Source organism: Borostomias antarcticus, assembly GCF_949987555.1.
Source record: "Borostomias antarcticus genome assembly, chromosome: 7".
Classification (NCBI taxonomy): Eukaryota; Metazoa; Chordata; class Actinopteri; order Stomiiformes; family Stomiidae; genus Borostomias; species Borostomias antarcticus.
In genome coordinates this window covers 3,080,259-3,099,774 of record NC_140240.1, presented here as the reverse complement: position 1 = coordinate 3,099,774, position 19,516 = coordinate 3,080,259, and the positions used below count along the sequence as shown (strand labels likewise).

Below are 19,516 nucleotides of genomic sequence, written 5' to 3'. Positions count from 1 at the left end.
GCTGATGCAGCAGAGACCGTCCGCTATTCACACACTCACAGTCGAGAGTTCCCTGCCCAGCGCTCCGTGCGGTTATGCACCGAAGGAGTCCCCCATGGATCACCGTTCAACTTTCTAGCTCTCTCTGCCCCTCTCAACGGGACTCGCTTTGGATATAGCACCAACTGGATTGCACTCTCTTGACGTAGTTTAGTTAAAGGGAAATCGTATGTTTACGCATACAAGTTGGATTTTCTTGCCGTGTTCACTTTCAATTATCCGGGCGCGATCAATGTGTTTGCGGAGAAGGGGTTAGGTTTGCGGGGGGGACAGTAGGGGGACAGGTTTGCGGAGGGGACAGTAGGGGGACAGCTTGTCGCAAGAGAGGACGGGGAGGTCTGGGGCTGGAGCGGGCTGTTTCGTGGCGACGCCGAGGTGGAGGGAATGGTGTGAAGCTTGCAATGAGGAAAGCTTGTTTCCAAACTATCACCGCCGAGAGGAGGGATATGAACTCAGTTTCTCCTACTTTGTAAAGAAGGTAAGCATTTTTATTTTTGCTCAGAACGTTATTTTGTAAAGAGCTGTTTGCACAGCTTACACGGATCGGTTCTCGCTGTCCACACCGCGCTCCGCGACCTATTTCGGTATTTAAAACTGGTTTAGAAAATTACAAATTGTGTCAAAACATTAACAGTGGGGCAGACTATCCTACTAGACCTACTCGCATACGCTCATAGCCTAATTACGTTGACTTTAAATCGCTTTTACAAAAACCATTGTGTGCTGGTCACAGTGCAACCTAAACATAGGCTACTGTTATACCGCAATTATAGCCTTCACAAGATCTCACCAATCCTGTCCTCTAGCTGTGTCACTCCGGCACCCCAGCACGCAAACGCTAGTGGACGTGTTTTTATCCTCACTTTATATCTCTCTCTCTCTGTGGCGCAGCGGTCAAACTGACCCGCACTTTTCATTTGGATTACAGTCTTTGTTGTGATGTCTCTGGTCTGACCGGCCACGGGATTGATTGAGTCAGTATAGGTCACTTTGGATTAGCCTATGAACGGACTAACTGGGGAATAATGAATAATGTGACTTCAGCAGCTGGCCGGAGGTTTGATGGGTCATAACCCCTCATTTCTATCTAACATTACCTATGAAGTAGCAGGTGAATATGAAGTCAATAGAACACCCCCCTCTTTACCCAATCGATTTGTTGTATCAGGGCTGATGTTCATAAATCTCTCTCCTTTGAGACCTAGACAAATACATTCTCTGTTTGTCTGCATGTTTGCTGCTCATTGGCACAGGGTGGGTTGTGGAAGCTAAAAGCCGACCCCTTGGTGACTCCTTTTATCACACAGCACACTGTCAGCTCACGGAGCAAGTCAACACTTTCGAATAAGTAACATGATCGTCCGAGGCAGCAGCCCTAGCTGAAAAGCATCCTCTTCAGTTAGAGGTGACATAAATCTCTACCCCTCTCTCCCCCCACACTCTATGTACTTCCCACATTAAACCAGGTATTCACACACACACACACACACACACACACACACACACACACACACACATACTGGCAACGTGGAAAGATGTCTGTTTTCCCATTCCGCCTCATCAGGCCGGAACTGTTAGTAAGTTTGTGGACTGTGCGCATATCATCTGTTGTCTGTTCATGTGTGCACTTGTATGTGTGTGTGTGTGTCTTTCATCAGCAGGTGTGTGCTATCTGCAGGTGTGTGTGTGAGAAGACGAGGGGTAGGATTATGATGTATTGCAGCAGGTGGGCGGGGGCCTAATCAATATCAGAGGGAACATATTGGACCTAGTCTTCCATAATTGGCTGCTAATAGCAAATGCCTTTGTTGAGCTCAATTCTTGTGAGGAAAACTTCCCATCCCATTTAACTGTGTTTGATCACAGCATACCTGTAAGTCAGCGCACTGCCAAAGAGCGGGAAGCAACGGCCAAAATATCTGATAATGTTGAAGTACAACAAGTCTATTCCAGCAAAACACCAAACGGAAATGTTCATATGTCTGAACAAAAGGCAGTGTGAAAAAAAAAAAAGAATAAAAAGATCCTGTCCTCCTTTTTCCTGCCTTTCAACAGAAAACAAAAAGGAGAAAAAAGAAAAATAGAAAAAGAAAATTAAAGAAAAGAAAAGAGTGCTTTGGCTGCTGCTTGCTCCCAGCTGTTGTGTCCCCTCTCTCCCTCTGCATAGCTGCCATTGAAGATGGGCTTTAATGCGATGGACCAGAATGATGCCATGGAAAAGTTTTCAGTGGTTCTGGAAGTCTGGGCTGGGGTTTCTCTTGGTACCGCATCAGACCCACCCAGACCCAATGCGCTCGATGCTTTTCTCCATAGATTTTTTCGAATTACAGTGGGACAGGCTGTGTTCTGTGGGTCAACTCTGGAGAGCTTAACTTTGTTAGAGAGGAGACTTGTGAAGCTGGGCCCATGACATACATTTCACCGTCTGTCAATTCAACCTCTTGAGACATTCATCAGTTCTAGGATTTAGCTTGTGGATTTGTCCCAGTTTTTTTTTCTCTCCAGACTTAATTTGATTCAAGTCAGATGTTTCGGTTATGGCTGGTTGTAGTCCGTTTGACCAGCGGGCTGTGTAGTTGACGGACACCCTCGGAGTGTAGCTATCTATCTAAACACCTCCCGTTGTTGCCAGGGTGATTTGGCGGAGTGGTGCGGTGATGATTAACCCAGTGTGGTGAATGATTGCAGCATGGTCACGGGAAATTACTGTCCAACCACATACCCCCCATCTCTGAAGCTTTCTCCCCAAGTCGGCCAATGGGAAGGCTGCATTTACGTCCGAGCACAGGGGGGGGCGGGGAGGAAATACCAATCAGCTTTAGAGAGGGAACAGTCAACTTCATTCTCCTCCCTGAACCCCGGAGTTCTTTATGAGGCGTTGGTGATGTACTTGACTTGTATTACCAGAGCCCTCAATCCCCCCTGATTGAAATCATGCAGATGACGAGAGGAACTTGGGCTCGAGTTTCACAGGGAAGGCCTAGTCATGCTGAAAACCAGGACCTAGCAGGGGAAGTACAGGCCTTGCATGGGCATATCTCTGCCAATCCTGAGGTAGTGAGACGATGACATGTTTCTGTGGTGAATCATTGGCGGACACATCCATATAGAGAGAGAGAGAGAGAGAAAGAGAGAGGGAGAGAGAGAGAGAGGACAAGGGAGGGAGAGAGAGAGGGGGTGGGAGAGAGAGGGAGCGGGAGAGAGACCGTCGGGCCAGAGGACTCAAGCTCTGCCGCTCCTACTGTCAAACATAGGCGGGAGACGGATGCATTGGACTGTGAATCTCTTCTGTCCTCGTAGCAGGAATGAAGTGTGAAATGTGCTCTTCAGTGTGTGTTCCTGCAGGCTATTTATAAACCCCTATCTCTAAGCTTCTCCCCATCCAAAGGCAGAATGTAACCAGTTGCATGAAAAATGGCATGTGTGTGTGTGCGCGCGCGTGTGTGCCTGCGCGCATGAGTGCGTGCGTGCATGTTTGTGTGTGTGTGCATGTGCGTGTACGCGTGTGTCATCTGGATAATCACACCCTACATTAGTAATGAAGGAGAATTGTCATGTTGTAATGAGGAGCCTCATAGCATGTTGTCCCCCAGGCTGTAGAGTCCCACAGTCCTGCTCAGGGGTTATAATACTCTTCTCTCCCAGGCCGATGGCTGAGGTTATATACTCTTCTCTCCCAGGCCGACGGCTGAGGTTATATACTCTTCTCTCCCAGGCCGATGGCTGAGGTTATATCCTCTTCTCTCCCAGGCCGATGGCTGAGGTTATATCCTCTTCTCTCCCAGGCCGATGGCTGAGGTTATATAGGCCCAGTCCCAATGTCCACCCTTGCAGACTCGCAGACTTAAGGGCGCGCTCCCGCGAAGTCCGCGAGGGCTTAGGGGTGTCCCAATGTCAACTCGGCAAGTGCGCGAGGGCTCTCCGGCAGCCATTTTGAGCCCTTTATGGCCCCTTCCCGTAAGTCTGCATTTCTGCAGACTTAGCCCAAGGGAATTACCCACAGTTCATAGCGTCGTGACGTGAAACACGGGGTTACCTGAAGAACAGCCAATAAACAAGCACGGACAGATCAACCAACCGTAACGTTCACGTTACAGAACAAAATATGTTTTCATGTTTTCAGCTGGACTTGCTTATCTGCACAAGTAGCCTTATAATTAATTTGGTTTCATTATTTTTAAGTAGGCCTATGGGTTATTAACCCCATGGGTTTGTATAATGTGATTTGTTTAAAAATATGTAGGCTATGGTTATAATTTACATCGATTTCTGTTGCTCTAAATCATATGATTGCCCAGTTAAAAGCAGTATGACATTAATTACCCATTTCGGTGCAGTGTTCTTTGAATTGAGATTTCCAACATGAATATGGAAAGAGTTGTGAGGTGCAGGAATGTGTATACATAATATATTATCATTCTTAAGTTAATACTTTTGGATTCATCACAAACAAGAATCACAGGCAGTAATGTAGGATCGATGCGATCCTACTAACAAATACTGGGTTGGGTTGATATTTGATCGCAGATGCGATCGCATATGACCACAAAATGATTTCAAGTTGAACAAATGTTTTGAGGGTAACACAGAGAGTTCTGATAATGTAAAGGGGATTTGACTCAGCCAAAATTAATTTACACGAAGGCCTACAAGAAAAACATGTACAATTTACAAATTGATTTAAAAAAAGCCCCACGCCCACAATAGTAAGAAATATGTTTTCACGTCAACGTAATGTGATGTCACAAGTGCTGTCCCATTCCTTGTTATACCAATTCGAGCCCTTGCAGCCTCGCGCACTCGATCACTTCACCAGGTGACGTCAGTAAGTCTGTGAGGGCTCAGGGCTTGAGGGTTTAGGGGGGACATTGGGATTGGGCCATACTCTTCTCTCCCAGGCCGACGGCTGAGGTTATATACTCTTCTCTTCCAGGCCAACGGCTGAGGTTATATACTCTTCTCTTCCAGGCCGACGGCTGAGGTTATATACTCTTCTCTCCCAGGCCGACGGCTGAGGTTATATACTCTTCTCTCCCGGGCCGACGGCTGAGGTTATATACTCTTCTCTCCCGGGCCGACGGCTGAGGTTATATATCTTCTCTCCCAGGCCGATGGCTGAGGTTATATACTCTCCTCTCCCAGGCCGACGACTGAGGTTATATATTCTTCTCTCCCAGGCCGACCGCTTGTCAGACGGCTGATAACTTAGCCGGCTGCAGGAGCCATCTCTCTCTACCCCTCAGCTGCACCATTAATATTCATAAAGGGGAAATCTTGTCATTTCAGTATGCAAGATATCCCTTACAATTCATGCAGTCCATTGGTGACGTGCCTGCCTACCTCCAGGAATGCCAGGATGTCGTTGCTCAAGGGCGTTGGGAGTTGCAGAAATCTGCTTCTGCCATACAGAACAACGAGGCTTGATTATGCAGCGCTAGTCTGCACAGCCATTGGCACCTGTAAGCAACGACTACGTTATCAGGGGATCAACTTGAGCCCTATCAACGATTAACAACAACCCCCAACGAGAGTGAATTAATGAATATGTGTTCGCTAGACTTGTATAAAAGACGTGCCCGAGTCTCCCGACGGCGCTTGCGTTGCGGTGGTGGTCCGACTCGCCACACGGAGCGGCGCCGGCCGCCAAACCACAGTATCTCCGAGGAATGAAACCCAGCCGGCGAGTCCGTCAGTCAGCCTCTCTGCTGAGTCCACTCTACTCTGCTGCCCGTCAGGCGCCTGTCTGGGCTGCTAATGGGATTGGTTTGGGTTGCCTGACGGGCAGGAGAGGTTAGCGGGAATCATGTGACCTAATGGCCACCCAGCGCCTCGCCCTGGGCAGAACGTAGACTGGGCCTCGTTTTCTGTCAAGGACAGTTCTTGTATCAGTTCTGTTCTTATTGGTAACACAAGTGTTCCGGTGGTGCATGTTAATTCTCGAAGAAATGTGTATTTATAACCAGTCGGTTATTCTTGTAGAATGAAGCGCTACCATGTTCCATACTCAAACCCGAGGAAGGCAGTTGTCATTGATTTACCAGAGGAGTGTCTAACTCAAACTCTCACCATCCCATTTCCCTGACAAAGATACTTTCATTTCAAGGCGGGGTGCGTCCTCTTGATTGAAGAACCTGGAGAGCTATCCTGTCTTAGCATCTGAAAGCGTTTGAAGTTAACCTTGTGAAGGGAGATGTGTGTATTTACTGTACTGCTTTCCATCACTGTCAATGGCTCAGGGCTAGTCATTTCCCTAGCCTGTTTGTCATTACTTCCTCACTCCTACTGCCCAGAGGATTGTGGGGGATAAAGTGTCTGTGAGCCTCAGGTCTCATAGTGAGAGGCACAGCAGGAAGCCTTGACATGTGAACTTCAACCTTTGAACTGTGTGGGGAGTTTCACATCCTAGTAGGATTTCACATCCTACTCTTCTTTCCTGAACTCTAAAAAGTGTGCTATATAGAACCATTTGTAACAATAGGAGAACCCTATGAGAATAATATCTAGAGCCCATATAGAACCATATTCAGCTCCAGAAGTAGCCCTGGTCTAGGTCGGTGTACTATTCGGGGCTATACTCCGGGCTATACTCCGGTATACTCGGGGCTATACTCCGCCCTGCCAGGGACCATTCATTACTCCATAGACTTTTTTCACTCAGTCTACATTATGGCATCTACAGACTATTATTTCGTTACTCACTGAAGTTAAAACATTTTATATAAGAAGTAGCGTTTTTGCAATGGTATCCACTAGCCTGGCTTCGCGACCCTAATCACGTGATCTCACATGTTCTTTCTCTAGCTGGACAGAGATCACATGATCAGGGTTGCGAAGCCAGGCATGTGGATACTGGGGTAACCCCGAATAGTATACCGACCTGGACCAGGGCTACTCCGTAAGGTGCTTTTTAGAACCCTAAATGGTTCTTTCTGATCTGAAAAGGGTTCTATAAACCTTAAAAGTTTTCTGCAAAGGGTTCTACAAAGGGTGCTTCTTCTATGTTAAAGGTACTCTTTCTTCTTTTATTTAGAATATATAGAAAGCCACGAAACAGTTAAATGATGAAAGAGTTTAGGCCATAGGTTCTGGTGGGTAGGCCCCAGACCTTCTGCCCCTTAGCTGGCTCGTTCTCCGTGGGTCTTCTGGGAATACGAACCCGTGCTTTCGAACCTCTGTTCACCCTGCGTGTGTCTGTGTCCTGCAGGAAGATCTGCATCCACTGTAAGTGCCGTCGCGAGGAGCATGTTGTGACGGCCATGCCCCTGGAGATGGAGAAGACGGTCACCAAGCTGATGTACGACTTCCAGAGGAACTCCACGTCTGACGATGACTCTGGCTGCGCCCTGGAGGAGTACGCCTGGGTTCCCCCGGGACTCAAACCTGAACAGGTACCGCCGGGGCCTCTCATCTGGACGCACCAAGCTACTCCCTCGCTGCGTGCACGGTGGTGCTCAATGAGATGATACGAGATGAGGATTATAGTCCCAGTAGTTGAATGAATATCTCATTTATTCTGCTTGCAAAATGTTTACTGGTTTAAGGTTTTCATCATTCTTTTACTGGCCCTGCTAAAGCGGGCTTTACACAAACACGTGATACGGCCTCTGCACGTCCAAAAAAGCCTCCTTTACAAGGCTCTAGTGGAGCGTAGGTGTGCATATATTGGAGGGTTTCTTTATTGGACTGTAAACGTCTTTATGGATGGGACTTTCATTTTCTTGATGAACTGAGAGCAAGCCTTATTGCCTGGGCAATGAGGTGGTCAATACCGCGCTAGCCTGGAACCCTCTCTCTCGGTCTCCTAAGGCTGAGCACGGCCATTTGTCATCCGCCAAAAGGTCACGTGACGCCATGTTGGAGGAAGCGCTGCACAGGCTTGGTAAGATGGCGGCCGGGAAGGATTCAGGGTCGGGATAGCCGGGTAAAGAGGTATTAAAGAGCAAAGACTGAAACCGTTGGCCTACATAGAGGACTTTGCTTTATGTGACCAGATATGAGCAGATCACGTTGCCCGCGTAACACGTGCTAACCTCGGTTTCCGTGTAGTCTGCTAAATCGACACGTTCGCATTTTATGAATTTTATGAATTATGAGCTAGCGGCTCGCCAACCCGATCTGCCAGTCTGTGGAGGTATGTTGTTTGACCTCTCGGAGCGGGCCGGAAGGCGTCACGTTGAGGGAGTTTTCAACACCCTGCCCCATGCAGCCATAGAGAGAGAGGGTGAATACTAGTTAATCTCCAGGATCTGAGCACTGGGCTTGGGTTTCTCCACAGGGACCCTGTCTCACTGCTCCGACGAGGCCAGTCTGCTATTCAGTCTGGACTGGTGTCAAGTCACCATGTTGTAACTGTAGATTTGAGCCTAAGCCTGTTGACGCTATTCAATCAGATATGGTTTTCAGATTTTGCGGATAACCCATGTACACATACTCGGCCTACAGTGCGTGGAAACTCTGCAATAACGCATGTGTATGTGGATTTATGCTCCCAACCATACTATGTTTAGTGGCTATATACTTTACCTCAAATATGCTACGTTCACTAAACCTTTACCCTCCTTAAATTTATATTTATATCAAATAAGGCCCTGAGGTGATCCAACATTGTGTTTTATCTTCATTTGTGAAGCTGGCCATTATTGAGTGTGCCGGAGAAGTTATTGGCTTTGGGCCTAGGAAGCCCTGGCCAATCCACACTCTCCCTGGATGTCCAAAGCTAATACAAAGTCAGGAGGTTGCCAGGATACGCCGCGTTGGGGCCAAGTATGTTACTAAGCAGCTGTTACTGATGTCTCTGCTGTTAAGAGAGGGCAGGTCTGCTCACTGGAGGCTGCTGTTACACCTCCCGCTACAGCACAGCGTCCTCCAGTGAAGAAACTCCCAAAGCCTTGGAAGTCATTGGTTGAGATCTGTGCGGGGAAACAGTACCATTTCACCCTGACTTACATCTCACTGTGTGTTCGCTGCAGCATGGGGTCTGTAGGCAACCTCGTCGCTGTAGTTCTAGTTGTAAATTGCAGAGGGGGAGATGGTACTTTCTCGTCCTCCAGTGAAGAAACTCCGAAAGCCTTGTAAGTCATTGGTTGAGATCTGTGCGGGGAAAACGGTACCATTTCACCCTGACTTACATCTCACTGTGTGTTCGCTGCAGCATGGGCTCTGTAGGCAACCTCGTCGCTGTAGTTCTAGTTGTAAATTGTACTTTCTGTGGATGAAATGTTTTTTTTCACCTGGCAGTTTGTCTCTCCCTGTGAGGTACTTTCCTGGAGTGTGGTGCGTCCAATAAACACTTGTAGCTCGTTACAGTTTGTCAGGACGGGTCGTTGGTGCTGCCTTTAACTCCGTCAGGCCTGCCAGGGAAGAGAGATGGAAACCAGCTGTGTGAGAGCTCTCCCTGCTGTCACCGTCCAGCTCACACTCAAAGCCGAACCATTTACACAACCTGTAAAACCTGTCACTCTGGAAAGGAATTCTCAGCTCTGCCGTGTCACTGTAATTATCACAATATGCTAGTCCGGACGGGCTTTTGGTGCTGTGCGTGCGTGTCTCTGTGTGTAGTATGTGTTTGTGTGTGTGTGTGTGTGTGTGTGTGTGTATGTCCTGCGTTTGAGATCTCTCTCTCTCTCTCTCTCTCTCTCTCTTTGTGTGTTTTGTACCCCAAGAGTGTGGTCATGTTTTTCTTGGATGTGTGTTCGATGATTTATCTCTGTGTGTGTGCGTGTGTGTGTGTGCGTCTGTGTCACTGTGTGTGTATGTGTGTGTTCGATGATTTATCTGTGTGTGTGTGTGTGTGTGTGCGTGCGTCTGTGTCACTGTGTGTGTATGTGTGTGTCCTGTGATTTATCAGTGCTAGACCACAATCGGTCTGCCTTTAAATATTCAGGGTCCCAGAGCATCTTGTGCGATGCTGGTCAGAGATCCCTCATTCCTGGCCAGTATCACACAAAGCCAACAAAAGCACGGCAAGAGGACTTGTTTTTCATTTAAAACAAGATGTGTTGCACCCTGGTAATGCATCCCACCATAAACACTCCAATCGTTTGATTTCCATGTCTCACAGCCGTCAACCAGCTGGATACAGAACACGCTGCAAAGCCTCAATTGAATTTTAGATAGCAGGGAATGCATGAACCGGGTTATTACTAGTCAAAGTACTGCCATTGTAGCTGTTCTAGTCAATACACGCACAGGCATTTCTTCATTACCCCGGCCTGTCCATAATGTGTTTGGCAGATCTTTGTACGGAGCCCAAGGACAAAGCTGATAGCCTCCAGTCCCAAGGATCCTTTCATTAGACAGGCCAAGGAAAATGGCTCGGCTTTGGCCTCTTGGTCAGCAGATATTGATTCTCCCTCTCTCTGTCAATCCCCCCTCCAGAGCCCTAGCCCTATACCCATTTCTCTCTCTATCTCTCTCTCTCTCTTTCTCTCTCTCTCTCTCTCTCTCTCTCTCTCTCTCATACACACACACACACACACTTTCTCTCTCTCTCACTTTCTCTCTCTTCCTTCTCTCCCTCATGTTTCTCCCCTCTCCTTTTCTCCCCCCATCCACTCCTAAATCGTTTACCCATCAGTGCTCTGTCCTGCTTCATAGTCCTCTATGGCTGCTGAACCCCATCTTGTTCTGACCCCTGTTAGTGTGTCGTAGAGAGGCCTCCATAAATATCACCCACATGACGTTCATTGTTGGCTACAGTACTGCGCAAAGTGGAGCAGTCATTTTCAATAGCGGTATTAGCATACATCTTCTTTCTGACACAGACATGGTTCATTACCCATAATTATGTGTGTGTGCGTGTGTGTGTGTGTGTTGGGGGGGGGGGGGGGGGGGGGTTGAGAGGCCAGATTTGATTAACCAGAGGGCCATAAATCAAAGTGATTGTAAATGTGTGTGTTTCTGGGTGTGTGTGTGTGTACGTGTGTCCGTGTCCTCGGGTGCGTTATTGTGTGTGGGCATGGCACTCATACCATAGATATACATTTATACATTTATTGCCCTAGATATGTAGATAACTAATATAATTCTCCACTCTTCTACCTGACAAGAATGCTAGTGTCTTGGATTGATCACCTGTTCTTGAATGTGGCGAGTAGTAGTACACTGACAAAGTCACTTTGGACAAAAGTGTCTGCTAAATGATTGTAATGTAATGTAACCAATCAAGTGTACTGTTTAAGGTGGTTCTACAGTTGTATATACTAACTTTCACCCTCCCTCTCTCTCTCTCTCTCTCTCTCTCTCACCCTCTCTCTCTCTCTCTCTCTCTGTCTGTCTCTCGCACCCTCTCTCTCTCTCTCTCTCTCTCTCTCTCTCTCTCACTCTCCCTCTCTCTCTCACCCTCTCTCTCTCTCTCTCTCTTCTCTCTCTCTCTCTCTCTCTCTCTCTGTCTGTCTCTCGCACCCTCTCTCTCTCTCTCTGTCTGTCTCTCGCACCCTCTCTCTCTCTCTCTCTCTCTCTCTCTCTCTCTCTCTCTCACCCTCTCTCTTTCTCTCTCTCTCTCTCTCTCTCTCTCACCCTCTCTCTCTCTCTCTCTCTCTGTCTGTCTCTCGCACCCTCTCTCTCTCTCTCTGTCTCTCTCTCACCCTCTCTCACTCTCCTCTCTCTCTCTCTCTCTCTCTCTCTCTCAGGTTCATCAGTACTACAGCTCTCTGCCTGAGGAGAAGGTTCCCTATGTGAACAGCCCAGGAGAGAAACACCGCATCAAGCAGCTGCTCCATCAGCTGCCCCCCCACGACAATGAGGTGAGCCCCCCCAGCCCTCAGGGCACACACACATCAGAGGGAGAAGATAGGGGAGATAGAGGTTAGGGAAGGGGCATTTGTCTCTCAAATGTCCTTAGGCTAGTGTGTGTGTGTGTGTGTGTTTGTCTCTATGGCACTGTTGATAATCTATGTGTGTGTGTGTGTGTGTCTCTATAGCACTGTTGATAATCTATGTGTGTGTGTGTGTGTGTCTCTATGGCACTGTTGATAATCTATGTGTGTGTGTGTGTGTGTGTGTGTTTGTGTGTCTCTATAGCACTGTTGATAATCTATGTGTGTGTGTGTGTGTGTGTGTGTGTGTGTGTGTCTATGGCACTGTTGATAATCTATGTGTGTGTGTTTTTGTGTGTCTCTATAGCACTGTTGATAATGTGTGTTTGTGTGTTTTTGTGTGTGTGTGTTTGTGTGTGTGTCCTCAGGTGCGTTATTGTAACACCCTGGACGATGAGGAGAAGAGGGAGCTCAAGCTCTTCAGTAACCAACGGAAACGAGAGAACCTGGGCCGCGGCAACGTGAGACCGTTTCCCGTGACGATGACCGGAGCTATCTGTGAGCAGGTATGTCAAGTACGGCAAGTCAGTGTGTGTGTGTGTGTGTGTGTGTGTGTATGTATGGGCGTGTGGGTGCATGTGTGTGTCTGTGTGTATGGGCGTGTGTGTGTATGGGCTTGTGTGTGAGTGCGTGTGTGTGTGTGTGTGTGTGTGTATGGGCGTGTGGGTGCATGTGTGTGTCTGTGTGTATGGGCGTGTGTGTGAGTGCGTGTGTGCGTGTGTGTGTGTGTGTGTGTGTGTGTATACGCACCTGGCTATAACTGGCACCAACTGTTACACCAAGAAAATAACAGATATTGCTCTGTGAATGTGCATGCAAGTGTGCATGTGCCTGTGTGTGTGTGTGTGTGTGTGTGTGTGTGTGTGTGTGTGTGTGTGTGTGTGCCAGATGTTGACCTATCCTCAAGGTACATGGCAAACTAAACAGATTTTTATATTTTAAGACATTAAAACTAAAAGCTACAGCTACAGTTTTCAAGTGTAGATCCTTTTTTTTACATTACATAATCCTTCACAAAGATCCTAAAAATAATCTTGCGAGAAGACCAAGCGCTCTATCAAAGATATTCTAACCTGTATGGGAGTAGATGGTGTGGTGAGTTCACACAGCCCTCATACTCCACAGCCCTGGCCAGCCTCTCTGTGGACTGACCGAACCCTGAGCTAATATGACCTCCATGTCTGAGCCCCAGACATACCTCAGCTATGTTCCTGCCCAAGCTTTATGGCCTGTGGTTCTCGTTTGCTCAGCAGACAGCCCCATCAAACACGCCACACATGTAACACACACACACACACACACACACACACACACACACACGCCCAAGAGTGGTTGAGGGAGCAGATTGTTCCGAGAGTGTGTATTGATTTAATCCCCTCCCCCCCCACTGACCTCCATGCATTGTGTGGCCGTGCGCCAGTTAGATAACCAGATTGTAACTCTCTCTCTCTCTTTCTCTACCTCTCTCTCCCCCCTCTCTCTCTCTCCCTCCACTCCCCACCCCTCTAAATCTCTCCTGTCCTCACTGACCTTTCCCTCTCTGTCACTCTCGCTCTCCCTCTCTCACCATCTCTCACTCCCCATACCTCTCTTCTCCTCCCTCTCATCCATCCGTCTGCTCTTCATCCTCCCCCCCCCGTCATCCATCTCTCGCTACTACCACCTCCCTCCCTCTTCACCCCGTACTCCTCCGTCTCTATCCCTCTCCCCCTCCTCTCTCCCCCTCCTCTCTCTCTCTCTCTCTCTGTGTCAGTGCGGGGGTCAGATCAACGGCGGTGACATCGCCGTGTTTGCGTCACGGGCTGGCCACGGCGTCTGCTGGCACCCGGGCTGCTTCGTGTGCAGCATGTGTGACGAGCTCCTGGTGGACCTCATCTACTTCTACCAGGAGGGGAAGATCTACTGCGGCCGACACCACGCAGAGAGGCTCAAACCCCGCTGTACGGCCTGCGACGAGGTACCCCCTACACACACACACACACACACACACCGGCGGGGCTCTAAGACACACGCACACGCACTCCTCGAGCCCAGCTGGGTACACGGTTCTGACGCGGGAGTGAATAAGAGAAGCAAACGGAATTCATCGACCCCCCCCCAACCACTGCCACCACCGCCACACCCCTCACCCCCGTGACAGAGCGGACGTGGTGAGACGGTGGCACCGCAAGGAGGTGGGGGGGGGCGCAACACCAGCTACCAGCGTGGCCTCAGGGCCTTCGTCCTGTCAGTAGTAGTAATTGGCTAGGGGAGGTGAAGGGGGGGGGGCTTAACCTCTGACACGCCATGATAAATGATACCCTCCTCACCCCCCCCCCCTCTACCCGCTCTCCTCTCTCCCTCCCCAGATCATCTTCGCGGACGAGTGCACTGAGGCCGAGGGGCGCCACTGGCACATGAAGCACTTCTGCTGCTTCGAGTGCGAGACGGTGCTGGGCGGCCAGCGCTACATCATGAAGGAGGGCCGTCCGTACTGCTGCTCCTGCTTCCAGTCCCTCTACGCCGAGTACTGCGACTCCTGCGGCGAGCACATCGGTACGCCACCGCCAGGCCCGTCCGTCCGTCAGACGGGAACGCCGGGCGCCAGAGCGCCGGAGTGAAGGGGGGCGTAGAGCAAGATGAATGGCCGGGGCTGTTGTCAGCCGCAGGGTCGGAGTAATGTCGAGAGAGGGACAGGATTGACCCGGTTTTAGCACGTAGAATAAGACGTGATGGGGAGAGAGAGGAGAGAGGAGAGAGGAGAGGAGAGGAGAGGAGAGGAGAGGAGAGGAGAGGAGAGGAGAGGAGAGGAGAGGAGAGGAGAGGAGAGGAGAGGAGAGGAGAGGAGAGGAGAGGAGAGGAGAGGAGAGGAGGAATGCGCTGGAGTCTACAGATGACCTGGTTTTGCCTCAGAGCTTTACCTTGGCAGGATGATATGAAGTCCCAGAGGCAGCCTAGCACAAAGACACCCTGAGGCAAGGACTAGTAAAAACACAGGGCCCACTGCAGACAGCCTCACACTCCCGTGCCACAGACAACACTTTAGAGTTGAACTCCACACATTTGCTTCATTTACTAACTTTACAGACAGTGAAGGTGAACTTGAGAGGCCCTGTGAGATAACTTGATTATCAGACAGAATGGTCAGCTCTTTACACTCCGTTGAGATCTTCATTGCTTCCACTCGAACCAATTTCTATACGGGAGGGAGATTTGATTTTCTCCAACCAATCACTAGAGACCAACGTATCTGCCTGAATCTAACATAATTTTAAGTTAAAACTACAACGCATAAAAACATCTCCCCTTGAATAAATGCCTTCAAAGCAGAGTGCTGTTAGGGTTAGTAATTTGTACTTCCAATCAGCATTGAACAGCCATTGTTATCGTTCTGGAGTTGGCATACAGCTTGCCAACGGTTGACAATAGCAACAGCGGCGTTAGTCCCGCCCTTGGCGCTGATTGGCTCATTTGGTCATTTGTTACCCGGGGAAACCGCTGTTTCATGTAGCAACACCAGACCAAGAATCAGTCAGCTTCGATGGAGTGGGCAGATTGGAAGGTCTGGACCCAGGCTACCTGTGTGAGGTAGAGCTGACCCTGTCTGTGAGGTAGAGCTGACCGTGTGTGTGAGGTAGAGCTGACCCTGTGTGAGGTAGAGCTGACCGTGTGGAGGTAGAGCTGACCATGTGTGAGGTAGAGCTGACCCTGTGTGAGGTAGAGCTGACCGTGTGTGAGGTAGAACTGACCCTGTGTGAGGTAGAGCTGACCCTGTGTGAGGTAGAGCTGACCGTGTGTGTGAGGTAGAGCTGACCGTGTGTGAGGTAGAGATGACCCTGTGTGAGGTAGAGCTGACCGTGTGTGTGAGGTAGAGCTGACCGTGTGTGTGAGGTAGAGCTGACCCTGTGTGAGGTAGTGCTGACCGTGTGTGTGAGGTAGAGCTGACCGTGTGTGAGGTAGAGCTGACCCTGTGTGTGAGGTAGAGCTGACCCTGTGTGTGAGGTAGAGGTGACCGTATGTGAGGAAGAGCTGACCCTGTGTGTGAGGTAGAGCTGACCGTGTGTGTGAGGTAGTGCTGACCGTGTGTGTGAGGTAGAGCTGACCCTGTGTGTGAGGTAGAGCTGACCCTGTGTGAGGTAGCGCTGACTGTGTGTGTGAGGTAGCGCTGACCGTGTGCGAGGTAGAGCTGACCCTGTGTGAGGTAGAGCTGACCATGTGTGAGGTAGAGCGGACCATGTGTGAGGTAGAGCTGACCCTGTGTGAGAGGTAGAGCTGACCCTGTGTGTGAGGTAGCGCTGACCGTGTGTGTGAGGTAGAGCTGACCCTGTGTGAGGTAGAGCTGACCGTGTGCTCGGACGGCCAGCGGGCAGGTCGCCCCCCCGGCTGGCGCTGTGCCACCACGCGGTCCTCCTGCCAGGTGACCGCCGACCTCCCCTCCTCCGCAGGGTCGCCAGCTGGCCTCTGCCACGCCCCTCCCCTCCAGATCTGCTCTGTAATTACTCGTCAAGACAGGATACAGAACGTATTTGGGTGAAACTGATTATAAAATGAAACCAGCGCATGAAAACATGTTGAAACCAGATGGCAGCCATTAGCTAGTGGGCAATTTTTCCCCCACCAACTCCAAACATGCTTAGAAAGCAATGAGTTTATACAGAACTAGGCATCCCAGTTAATGAGTTTGCCTCTCAACTCAGCTAAGTGTTGTAGCCTGAGGCTTTGCGTGAAAGAATTCTGGAAAAAGCAGAGATGAACCAGGGAAAGCCTGTTGGTTTGCCGCCAGACGAGCGACACTGTAGTACGTCGAGAAAACCGCTGGATTTCTTCTCGCCGGCCACATTCTCTGTAGATCTCCGCTCCTGCTGTACTGACCCGCGCTGTTCTCTCCCCCGTAGGCATCGACCAGGGCCAGATGACGTACGACGGTCAGCACTGGCACGCCACCGAGGGCTGCTTCTGCTGCGCCCGCTGCAAGCGCTCGCTGCTGGGACGACCCTTCCTGCCCAAGCAGGGGCAGATCTTCTGCTCGCGCTCCTGCAGCCTGGGGGAGGAGCCCAACGGGTCCGACTCCTCTGACTCCGCCTTCCAGAGCGCACGCTCCACCAGGGAATCCCGGAAGGGCTCCAAGGCTGGGAAGACCGGAGGAGGAGGAGGAGAAGGAGGAGGGCGATTCTCTGGCGACGTTGACCCTCTCTCCTTACAGATGGATCTGCTGAGTCTGTCCAGCCAGACGCCAAGCCTGACCCGCGAGCCCCCCTCCTGGCATAACCAGAGCCAGGGGGGGCGAGGGCTACCCCTACGAGGGGCGGACGGACCCCAAAGCCGCCCCCACCCCGCTCCAGCTGCTCAGCCAGTGTAACGTCAGGACCGCGTACAGCTCCGCCCCCTCCGGGCAAGGCGGCCAGTCGGACCACAGGGCCAAGGAGAACGGCGGCACCAAGAGGCCCCCGGCCTCGTCCGTGAAGGGCCTTTCCATGAACGAGAACTGGTTCCACCAGGGTCCAGACGACTACTACCCGCCCAAGCTCAGACCCCAGCAGAGCTTCGGCGAGGTGTCCCACAGTGCACAGCAGCAGCAGCAGCACAACGGTTTCTCTGACAAGCGCTCCATCAGCCTGCACATGTTCCAGAGGGAGAGGGAGAGGGAGGCGGGGCCACACCAGGCGGGGCGGAGCAGGAACCCCATCAACGCACTTAGCTTCACGGAGCAGCTCACCCCACAGGAGCACACGCCCCGGGGTTCCATGGAGTCCCTGGCCCTGTCCAACGCCACGGGTAAATACACGCCACGCCACCAGGGCTAACACCACACACCTGAAGCCCGACGCGGCGTATTTTCTTTTAACCGTGTCCCTTGCGTGGCTGCCGCGCCTTTCCTGGGTTGCTTTGGAGGGTCGTCCGCGGTTGTCTGTGCAGGTTGTCGAAAATTAGCAAATAAAATGCTAATGGTCTACACGTATGCGTCGTTAAGCGGCAAGTACGCCGCAGGCTTAGCGCTACGCTAGGTCGTCCCCTCCAGACTTTGACAAGGGCCGCTTAATCACCAAGCATCGAGAGCTTGAGTGTGCAGTTTATTTTCTTTTTCTAGTATATTTCACCCATTACCGGCACCTCCCCAAGACTAGGGTGTGCATTTTCTCCTGTTTCCTCAACCTGTACTGACCCAAGTTGATCCTCTCTCTCTCTCTGTCTCTCTCTGTCTCTCTCTCTGTCTCTCTCTCTCTCTCTCTCTCTCTCTCTCTCTCTCTCTCTCTCTCTGTCTCTCTCTCTCTCTCTTTCTCTCTCTCTGTCTCTCTCTCTCTCTCTCTCTGTCTCTCTCTCTCTCTCTGTCTCTCTCTCTCTCTCTCTTACTCTCTCTCTCTCTGTCTCTCTCTCTCTCTCTCTCTCTCTGTCTCTCTCTCTCTCTCTCTGTCTCTCTCTCTCTCTCTCTCTCTACAGGAAACTCAGCAGATGGAGGAGGCAAACGCCAGGAGCACCTCTCACGTTTCTCCATGCCCGACCTGAGCAAAGACTCCGGCATGAACGTGTCGGAGAAGAGCAACATGGGCACCCTCAACTCCTCGGTCCAGTTCCGCAGCTCCGAGTCCCTGCGCAGCCTGACCTCGGGTCAGACCTACATGGAGATGGAGCCCCCCATGCCCGCCCAGTACCCGCTGCAGTACTGCGAAGCCCCCGGAATGGGCCGTCTGCCCCCAGGGTTCACCTACCAGGAGGAGGACCGGGTCAGTCTGGTGAGCAGCGCCAACGCTGCCCGCCTCCCGCCCATCAGCGAGCGGACAGGGAGACACGGCGGGGCCGGGGGAGGGGTCACGGACATGGACGCCGTGCCCGACGACAACCCCCATCGCCGCCGACATCACCACCACCACCACCGGTCACGGCGGTCCAGGCGCTCTCGTTCGGAGAACGCCCTCCACTTGGCGGCGGAGCGCAGAGAGAGACCGCCGGAGAGACCCCAGCTGCGCGTCCGCGAGGACTACGACCAGTTCCCCCCTCCCAGGGGCGGTGCCAGGGACCCGTTCGGAGGCGGAGGGGGCGGCGGCGGCGGGAGGCGTTATCAGCCCCAGCCGTTCAGGCCGTGCCCTCGTACGACCTCCGACCTGACCCTCCAGAACCCGGCGGCGCAGCGGCGCCTAGGGCCCTACCCCTGGGACGACTACGAGGACGAGGACGAGTGGTGCTCCACCTGCTCCTCGTCCTCCGAGTCCGAGGACGAGGGCTACTTCCTGGGGGAGCCCATCCCCAGGCCGGTGCAGCTGCGTTACCTCAGCAGCCAGGAGCTCATCCACAAGTACAGCAGCTCCGCGGGGGGGGGGCGGACCGCACCAAGTCAGCGCCCGCGGGGGTCAACTACACACCCGGAAGCGCCGCAAAAGCAAGAACTGCATTATCTCTTAACCCTCGGCCCCTCGGGCAAGCGTCTGGAGGGGCGGTCCTCCTAAACCCCGCCCCCCCCCCCACGCTGTATGCGCTAGCGACGCGTTCAAAATCAAACATGGCCGCCTCCCTGAAGTTGTTGAGTGTCGTGAGGTTGACAGTGTGTGATAATGCAGTTGGGTAAACGGTGGCAGTGTTAACGCATGTTTATCCATTTGATGTTTCAGAAACCCTCTTCTCGAGTGCCGATGCTATTGCTCTGACTCTCACACATCCGCGCTGTTCTGTAATCCGTAACCATGTTA

General features: G+C 51.3%; 1 protein-coding gene across 1 annotated transcript; it reads left to right on the top strand.

Moving 5' to 3' along the window:
* Positions 1–393: 393 nt before the first annotated feature.
* prickle2b (prickle homolog 2b) lies at positions 394–19,232 on the top strand (the record flags this gene model as incomplete). The annotated part of the gene is given in 10 exon segments (XM_084440747.1): positions 394–517; positions 7,244–7,427; positions 11,670–11,783; positions 12,224–12,361; positions 13,609–13,812; positions 14,204–14,390; positions 16,730–17,100; positions 17,102–17,609; positions 18,273–19,146; positions 19,148–19,232. Coding segments are annotated over 9 exon segments (2,613 nt in total). The 5' UTR covers positions 394–517; positions 7,244–7,295.
* Between the last annotated feature and the right edge of the window lie 284 nt (positions 19,233–19,516).